The 10,171-nt window shown below is 44.8% G+C and overlaps 1 protein-coding gene across 1 annotated transcript; it reads left to right on the top strand.

The window, feature by feature from the left end:
• The first annotated feature begins 1,057 nt into the window (after positions 1-1,057).
• On the top strand, positions 1,058-8,086 carry LOC131110569 (protocadherin alpha-C2). Its single transcript, XM_058063797.2, has 4 exons — positions 1,058-3,805; positions 7,040-7,098; positions 7,166-7,293; positions 7,393-8,086. Exons 1-4 carry the CDS (start codon positions 1,295-1,297, stop codon positions 7,698-7,700), a joined length of 3,006 nt encoding a protein of 1,001 aa, XP_057919780.2. The 5' UTR covers positions 1,058-1,294; the 3' UTR covers positions 7,701-8,086.
• Positions 8,087-10,171: the final 2,085 nt, after the last annotated feature.

Genomic DNA, 10,171 nt, shown 5'->3' with positions numbered 1-10,171 from the left:
CTGCAGGGTCTTGAGACACATGCTAACTCGCAAACTAGAGAGCTAGCGGCCTAAACTGTAGCCTTCAAGTTATTTCCTTTAAACTTCAATAGCAAAAAACTTACCACTTCCACACCGATAGCGAGGATAACTATTAACAGTTATTTAACCTTTAACATGAACATTAACGCAGGCCGCACTAACATTAAACTTTCATATCAAGGCGAGGGCCTCAAACTAGTGTCCTGCGCGCCACATTTGGCCCGCGGGCCGCATGTTTGAGACCCCTGCTATACGGGATGCCTTCAGGGCCAAGGATGTGTCGCCGGGCCTAAATCGACTTCCAAGCCACTACTACCACACGTTTATTCATTAGGATGCCACTCATGTCCGTGTGGATCCACAAAGACGTCCTTTACTTTGCCCCCCCTCACTCCGTCCGTCTCTGCGCTTCAATGCTTCAGTACTAAAAATGTGAAATGATATTTGTACTGGGAGTTGTCATCAACACTACTCCGAATTGTACACACGTCACCTATACGGGAATGATATAATCCAGACTATAATACCTGATTAGGGACAAATATGATTAAAGCCTCATGACATGGCTTTTATGTTGATTATGTTGATACATGTCCAGCCCTGCTTATGTGAATTAAAGTCTTGTAATGCGTATTTGTACTGCGTGGGGTATTTTACTGTACCTCCTCAACTGTCACTCTCATTATGTGATTGATGAACAGCATCGTGGGGTGGGGGGACATGAGCTCATGAGTGTCCTGAAGACAAACCAAATACAAATCCTCCAGTCTAGAAAGAGAGAACAACACCCACAACACAATTTGCCCTCTTAATCCAAATCTGCCACTGACGTCTGGTGTCAAACGGACGCCTTCTCGTCTCCTTAGTGGGCCAGTGGAAGTGACACTGGGGGTGGGTGGGGATGGTTAAACGTCGACCGTAATTAGAGTCTGGGTCCGCCAATACGGAGCTGCGAGGAGCTCCATCCACTCTCCACCCCTTCTCATTCTATCTGTCTCCGTGTGACTCTCTCTCCTCTAACACACACACACTTCCACAGCCGGGCTCCTCTGGGTGTCTAATACAGTGGAAAATCAAAGTGCGAGCCTCCCCACTTCCCACACCTCCCGTGTCTCGCATGGAGCGCAGCGGAAAAAGAGAGAGACGCAGTTTTCACACAGAATCCACTCAAAGTTAGCAAATATGTGGTAAAGTTACACGCGTTTTATGCTGTGACTTTCGTGCGTATTTCTACCATGTCTGGCTGATGTGACTTTTACGCACGGTAACAGAAATGGATCAGAGGCTCTCCAGAGGAAGCTGGGTGCCAGTGACAGGGCTCGTCGTTTCCCTGCTTCTGTGTGCCTGCGTGGTGGACTTGGTGCTTGCGCAAATTCGCTACTCCATCCCAGAGGAGCTGGAGCACGGAGCCTTCGTGGGCAACATCGCGGAGGACCTGGGCTTGGATGTGGCTAAGCTGTCCGCGCGTCGCTTCCGAATCGTATCCGGAGCCAAGAAGCAGTATTTAGAAGTGAACTTAGAGAACGGGATTTTGTTTGTTAATGAGAAAATAGACAGAGAGGAGCTTTGTGAGCGCAGCCCCAGCTGTTTCTTACACCTGCAAGTCGTCATTGAAAACCCTTTGGAGCTCTACAGAGTGGAAGTGGAGATCTTAGACGTGAACGACAACTCCCCGAGCTTCCCGTGGAGCGAATTTAACATCGATATCACGGAATCGGCTGCGCCAGGCTCCTGTTTCCCGTTGGAGAGCGCGCAAGACTTGGATGTGGGCACGAACTCTCTGCGCTCCTACCAGCTGAGCGCAAACGAGCACTTTATTCTGAACATCCAGACGCGCAACGACGGGAGCAAGTTTGCGGAACTGGTGCTGGACACCCCTTTGGATCGGGAGCGCCAAAAAAAACACGAAATGGTTTTGACCGCTTTCGACGGCGGATCACCCGAACGCTCCGGAACCGCCTTGATTACTGTCACGGTGCTAGACGCGAACGACAACGTCCCCGTGTTCGATCGCTCCGTGTACCGGGCCAGCTTAGTGGAAAACGCACCCAGGGGGACCCTGGTGCTGAAGCTGAACGCCACAGACTTGGACGAGGGCTCAAACGGGGAGGTGACGTACGCTTTTAGCGGACACGCGCCTCTCAAAGTGCGGGAGCTCTTCAGCGTGGATCCGTACACCGGCGAGATCCGCGTTAAAGGCGTCGTGGACTACGAGAAAGCCAGCGTGTACGAACTGTACGTACAGGCGAGGGACAGGGGACCCTCTGCGGTCGCAGTGCACAGCAAAGTACTAGTGGACATCGTGGACGTGAACGACAACACCCCGGAAGTCATTCTCACGTCCGTGTCCACCCCTGTGCTGGAGGACGCGCCTCCCGGCACAGTTATAGCTGTGATCAGCGTCATGGATCAGGACTCTGGCGAGAACGGGAACGTGGACTGTCAAATCCCTAACAACGTCCCCTTCCAGCTCCACTCCTCTTTTAAAAACTACTACACTTTGGTCACAAGCGAGGTTCTGGACAGGGAGACGGTGTCGGAGTACAACATCACTCTCACGGCTCGGGATCTGGGCTCGCCGTCGCTGTCCACGAGAAAAACCATCGTGGTTCAAGTGTCAGACATGAACGACAACCCCCCACGGTTCTCGCAGCCTTCCTACACCGTGTACGTGACTGAGAATAACGCCCCCGGCGCTTCGATTTGCACCGTGACTGCCTTCGACCCCGATTCCAACCAGAACTCCTATCTGTCTTATTCGATTCTCGAGGGTCAAATCCAGGGCATGCCGGTGTCCACGTACGTGTCGATTAACTCGGACAACGGTAACATTTACGCTCTGCGCTCCTTCGATTATGAGCAACTTCGAAACTTCCACATTTTAGTCCAAGCTCAGGACGCAGGTTTCCCGCCACTGGCCAGCAACGTGACTGTGAACGTTTTCGTTTTGGACCAGAACGACAACGCGCCGGTTATTGTGTCGCCGTTACCGAAAAACGGCACCGTAGCCACGGAGGTAGTCCCCCGTTCCGTGGATGCGGGTTATCTTGTCATTAAGGTCACGGCGTTGGATGCGGACGCGGGGCAAAACTCGAGGCTGTCGTATCAAGTGATGCAGGCCACCGACCCGGGACTGTTCAGCGTGGCGTTGTACACGGGCGAAATCCGGACCATTCGAAGGCTCGTGGACAAAGACGCATACAGACACAGACTGGTTATACTGGTCAAGGACAACGGGCAGCCCCCACTCTCCGCTACAGTCTCCGTGGTCCTTACTGTTGTGGACAGCGTCCCGGAGTCCTTATCCGACTACGGGGACCTCACACTGAGCCCTCAGCCCCCTTCGAACCTGGCCCTGTACCTGATCGTGTCACTCAGTACCATTTCTTTCATCTTCCTGGTGGCTATCATAGTCCTGGCCGGGGTCAAGTGCTACAAAGACCGGGAGACTCTAAGCGGGTACAACCTGCCCCCCTTTGCTTGCTGCTGCTGCGGGGGCTTCCAACCGGATCCTCCCGCTGAGGTGTTCAAAAAATCCAACCTCAACTTGCAGATCTCCTCCTCCGCCAACAAAGTCCCCACTAACTGCATGGAAGTGAACGGAAGCAGCAGCATGGCCGCCCCTTATTGTTACAAAGTGTGCTTGACACCCGAATCGGCTAAAAGTGACTTCATGTTTCTGAAGCCGTGCAGCCCGAGCGGAACGCCGCGCAACAACGAAGCCAAGAGCGCCGAGCACTCTTGGGGGGCGTCTGTGAACAACGGAGCGACCACCCCGAATGAGGTAAAAAAAAAAAATCAACTCAGAGAGGGGAGAGGGGGGGGGGGATTTGAATGCATCACAGTCGCACCGGATCACATTTGAACGCATCATGCTTTCTTTTAGTCGAACCAGATCACATTTGGAACAACTTAGTGCTTTTTAATTTAACTGTGTGTCCTGGTCACTGTGCAGCGTCGTGATATTTTGCATGCAGGGAATTAATTAATCAGAGATTAATTTTTAATTGACGCGTTAACGGAAGCCAGGAACATATATGCTGCATGTGTCCCGGAATGAAAGTCGACAATTACGCATCTTAATTTGCTGAGAAAATATATAAATCTTTCTAAATGCCTCCTCCATCAGTGTCATAAGGGAGGGGGGGTTTGTCTGGGGGGGGGCTAAATTGCTCCCCCTGCACAACAGAGTCTGAACAACAAGTCAAGGGTAATGGACAAGGTGAATGACAGTTTAGATTCATTTGTCCATTTTTTGGTGCAGCCAAGGCGGGTCCTGTCTGACAATGTAGGACAAATCACCCCCCCCCCCCAGCCCTTACCCCCCCTGGCCACCCCCTCAAGGGCACCCACACATAGGCATTATACTGCACAATGTGGCGTATTCTCGACGGGAGGGAGGAGGGCTGTCCATTATTGATGAAAAATGGCAAATGTTCTGTTTTTTGGAGGGGGGGGGGCAGGGGACGCATGGAATGAAAGAAGAGGGAGCACAAGGACACGGCTGGACGTGGACGTGGCCCGCCTGTAGATGGGTCCCGGTGATGTCCTCTGGGTGCAGGGGGGGGGGGGGTTGGGATGCGAAGTCATATTTATCAGCGGGGGGGGGGGCAAGGGGGGATGAAAGGAGGCGGGATGTAGTGTTTTCTAATTCCGGAAGACGGGGCAGTAGACCGTTAATGTGCATGTGTGTGTGTGTGTGTGTGTGTGTGCGTGGTCATCACCCCACGCAGGGAGACTGACGAATGTCATTTCGGTCACGGGAATGCTATTTTTGTGTGGGGTGGGGGGGTGGGGGGGGTTGTTATGCAGCTCCTTGTGGAGAGACCGTCCCTCTTTAATCGTTAATTGGCTCCCTAATTCACTCAGCAGTGACACACACACACACACACACACACACACACACACACTGGGAGAGGTCGTGAGGACAAATCATCCAATGACGCCATGAAGCGCGCCCACGATGGAGGTGAAGGCGTGCACGAGCATCCCTTCAAGGACCTCAAGTGACTTTCCAAGGCTCTAATAATGACAGACCTTGTTCACGCAGACATATATTCATGTAAAGTACACACACACACATATACACACATATATACACACACCCACGCAAACAAAACAATGATAATTTCCTTCATTTTCCTCCTTGGCGAGCTTCCCTTTGAAGATTACAATCGTGTTCTGTTTCATCCTGTTTGGTTTCTAATTGCTTTTTGCAGCCTCCTTGGCAAAGGATGCGTTCTGAATACATATTTCAATATGAATAATCATATTATTACGCTTTTGGATCGCATTGTTCATGTTATAGCGACTTTAAGTGAATTAATAGAGCGTGGGATGTATAATACGAGAGAGAAAGAATAAATATCACCCGGGTGCCCTCTTTCACCCCTCCCGCAGCGCCAAGGAGGATAAAAGGAAAACTAAGTGACAGGCGAATCTTAGCTGAAGGCAAGAACAGCAACATGAACTTACAGCAGACATCCACACGAGGGCAGCATTGAGTTAGAATAGAATAACCTTTATTGTTCTGGCCAGTGGCGTCATTAGGCCTATTTTAGGGGGGCTTGATACCCTCTAAAATGTTCTTAAAATGTTCGTAATGTTCTCAAAAATTATATTTTTTTATAGATTTTGTTTTATTTTTTATTCATTGTTTTTGGGGGTTTTTTTTCTTTACAAAAAAAAATCAGAATAACCTTTATTGTTATGGCCAGTGGCGTCATTAGGCCTATTTTAGGGGGACTTCATCCCCCCTAAAATGTTCTTAAAATGTACGTAATGTTCTTAAAAAGAATCATATTTTTTATATATTTTTTATTGATTTTTTTAAACAAAAAAAATCAGAATAACTTTTATTGTTATGGCCAGTGGCATCATTAGGCCTATTTTAGGGGGGCTCCAAACACCCCTAAAATGTTCCCAAAATGTTATTAATGTTTTTAAAAACAATGATTTTTTAAAGAGATTTTTTGTTATTTTTTATAGATTTTTTTTTTTACACAAAAAATCAGAATAACCTTTATTGTTATGGCCAGTGGCGTCATTAGGCCTATTTTAGGGGTGCCCCATCCCCCATAAAATGTTCTTAAAATGTTAGTAATGTTCTTAAAAATAATGATATTTTTTTGTACGGATTTTTTTTTACATTTATTATTATTATTATTATTTTTTACAAAAAAAAATCTGACAAATTTCATATAATAGGGCAAAAGCAGGCTAATAAGCATTCCAATAAGCAGGCTAATACTAGCCTACTACTACTACTACTACTACTACTAGTAGTAGTAGTAGTAATAATAATCAGAAGAAGAATAATGATGATAGTAAAAATAATAGGCTAATTAATAATATAATAATGGTTATTATATACTACTGTCCACTGGACAGAATGGGATTTAATGGTGGCCTAAAACAATTGAGTATCTCTACTAAATCTGTCCAAAAGTGGGAAATTATATCCCGGTTCTTGTTCCTTATTTGGTTTTTGGATTTTTTGTCTACTTCATATCCTTTGCATCTCCAGGGGGCTAAGCCCCCCCTGGTCCTCAGAACCTAGTGACGCCCCTGCTTATGGCTCATGTAGACCAATCATGTGTGTCTGTTCAGGACTTATTTAGGCCATTCAACAGCAGAAAACTGGGAATTTGGTGTTATTTGTTGAATGAAAATGTCCCATTTTGATTAGATGTGTTTCCTTTTTCATTCTAGAGCTGGGTTTAGACATTGTACACCCCTGACCACAACATTAGGTAAACCTGCTCTAATAAATACCATCATACTAAGAGCTGTTTCTAGCTTATGTGAGGACTCCAGTGTTAGAAACCACTCTTAGTAAGATCAAGTGCAGTTCAACACCACTCAGAAGCACAAAAAAAAAACATGTCATGATTTCCCACAGTCATTGAACGCATCTTGAACCCATATAGCTACACCTCATTGGATTGTGCTGGTGCACCGAGTCACCGTGCGGATGACTTATTGACTTCACATCGTTTTTTTTTTTTCTTTTCCGCAGCTGAAGCAGCCAAACACAGACTGGACGCTGACAAAGAATCACAATTCCTCCATTAAAAGGTAACACTTCCTGTTTCCTGTACGCACGCACGTCACAGCAGTGACCGGGTTGTCATCTTCCTCGCAGTTACAACTCCATCAACATGGATGGGACGCTAATGCGCAAGGCTATGCATGCAGACCCCGAAAACTATGTCACATCTATGGCACCTGGGCAGTACTGGACCTGGGGTACTCATATGAGAGGTCCGAAAGGTAGGCTACATGAGCTGAAAAGGAGATTTCATATTTATATTTCATATGTACTTATACCAAGACAAGTATCGTAGCATTGAAGTGTAATTTCCCCTCCAGGAGAATATAAGATGTCCCCACAAAGCAGTGGTGTCCCTTCCCGGCCCTGGACTCCTCGGTGCACCCCTCCGCCCCAGCAGCAGCAACCATCCAACCCCGCCCACCCTCACCCGCACCCGCCGCCCGACTACCACCACAACGTCTACATTCCCGGGACGCCGTCTGGCTTTTGCACTCTGAGACCCGCAGTTCAGCGCAGCGACTTGGACGTCCACAACTCCTTCTCCACCTTCGGCAAGAAGCGACGCCTACAAATGTCCCCCCAGGGGGAGGCTGCCATGATCAATAACGATCTGTACAATGACTGACGCCTCTTTAACTCTCTGAGCGGATGATTTGAGTGATGGATCACCTCCATAAATTCATAAACATTCGGCTTAAACGTGATTAAATGTGAGCGACTCGAGGTGGGAATGGAAGTTGCAGTTATTTAAATGACAACATTTTTTTTTATTACTATCATTATTATTACTGTTAATTTATAGACAATCAAATCCAATTGTATTCGAAGCTTCAGTAGATGATTGTTTTGCACATACGGATCTACATAGAAAGTGTGTTTTTGTATCTCCTTCATGATGTACTGTATATGCAGGCCACACAACATCAGGCAAAAAAAAAAGATGCGGGGGTCACCCCTCAGTTATGTACTGTAAATACATTCATGGAAATAAAGTATTTTTTACACATGTTTCAGCATTTGTCCGAATGAAAAATATTCTGCTTGCCGTAATTAATGCAATTAACTAAGAACATAAAAAACAACAAAAATAGAATTGCAACATACTTTTGTAGTTAGCTTAAGAGGTAAAATATAAAAATAGCATATTTCTCTCCAAAATGTGGCATATCACCATGCTGATTAGACAAAATAATGATAAAGGCCATTCCAAAATATGCAGTTTTATCGCAATTTGGATGCACCATGATTGGCCCATTGTTATGCCATACCCCATGTCTGTGCACAATTCCTTGCTGTAAAAAAAATCCCAGTGCATATCAACTGCACTTTTGTGTGTCCTTTTATTGTGGCCATCCAAAGGCATGCATGTAATAATAATAATAATACTGTCTAATCTGCATTCAAATGTCCAAAAGGAGTAGGAAAAAGCAAAGCTTATTAAATCCTACCCTTCTGGTACTTTTACAATCAGTAACTGTTACATTTGTTCACTTCCTGCTTTCTAAAAATTTTTTGTTTTTGTTTTTATTTTTTTATATTTTTAAGTACAAGGTGATATGACCATCCAATGACATAATGGGTACCATACTAACTGTCAATATAGTGATATATATAGCACATCATATTAAAAATGATTATGTTTTATAAATTGGGCTTTCAAAAAGTTTTGACGTGTATTTTCTTGCGATTCAAACAATGATCTGCAACTGACTAAACATGGTTAGTAGGTAAATATCGGTAATGTTTTCTTGCTGTTGCATCTTTCAACCCTATTAGCTGTTTCCCGAGAAAGGACCCCAACAAAAGGCTTAAGCGCAGAGCCAGCGTATCTGTATGCAGACGGCATTTAGGTGTACGTTTTCTACACCGAGCTTTAATTTACTCAAGTCAATTATTTTCAGGCAGAAAAAAGTTCCACAGCTCCTCCAATCTTTTCGCTTCGGTAAGCTGTTTTCCACCTAGATGAATAAACACACTAAAATGCTAACATATGCTAATCGGAGCGCTTGCATTTCCATTTGCCCGCAGAGAATGGTGGGGGTTCATTAACTGAACAAACAGAAACTCCTTTCTAGAAAATATCACTTTAATTAAGAGCACCGACACACGAATACAAGCGTCAGGGGGAACGGGGTGGAAAAGGAGGGGGTGGGGGTGGACTCCTCTAAATGCCACACCTGGATGGGAGCTCGCTCGGGGGGGCATGGAGCTTCTTTCTCTTCTCTCTTTCTCTGTGTGCCCTTTTACTTATTCTCTGGGAAATTGTTCTACACGTTACAGATGGCTACTGGCCAGGAACAAAGCAGCTTTAATTAGGTCGTTGTGTGGCTCAGACTGAGAATAATTTCGTTAATAAGGGAAAGGGTGTCCGTGGAGAGCCGTGGAAGGAGCAGGGCGACCTTCTCTGGGGTAAGGTGATCCAGAAGGGGCATCTCATGTAGGTCAGCTTGGTTAATATGCAATAAATGGAGCTTCGGCTGTGAAGTTTCTGCAGTAGGAATAACTTTTTAGCCATTTGCTTTTGTTTTTTTCACTTTTTTGGTGCACAAACCGGCCATTTCCCCCTTTAGGATCACTACAATTGTATTCAATTGTGTTACCAAAGTGTGGTACCCTACACAAAATAGCCTAAACTCAATTATTACACTGTTTGAATGCTGTGTAATATAATTAATGAAGTATAATTTAATTTAATTTAGTCACATAAAGAAAACACAGCTAGCTCACCATTCCGTTCTTTATTGCCAAAGTAGCGCTAAGAGTGCTGGGGGTTGGAGACTACGAGCTATAAAAATGTAGTATATATATGTACATTATTATATAATATATAATATATGTATATTTGTGGCCGTCATCATCAAACCTGCGAGAAATAATGGTTTAAAATCTAAATATAAACACAATTAATAAAATGAATAAATATACTATATATCTATATATCTATATATATAATAGGATGGAAAAAATAAATAATAATAAAAATAATAATAATAATAATAGTAATAATAATAATAATAATTATTATTATTATTATATAATGTATAATATAATATATATAATATATACAATAATAATAACAATTATTATTATTATTAT

The sequence above is a fragment of the Doryrhamphus excisus genome, linkage group LG22 (assembly GCF_037039965.1).
Source record: "Doryrhamphus excisus strain RoL-2023G ecotype Guam linkage group LG22, RoL_Dexc_Guam_v1.1, whole genome shotgun sequence".
NCBI classification, from domain to species: domain Eukaryota; kingdom Metazoa; phylum Chordata; class Actinopteri; order Syngnathiformes; family Syngnathidae; genus Doryrhamphus; species Doryrhamphus excisus.
Note: the sequence above shows the minus strand (reverse complement) of the source record. Positions and strands in the feature narration are given on the sequence as shown.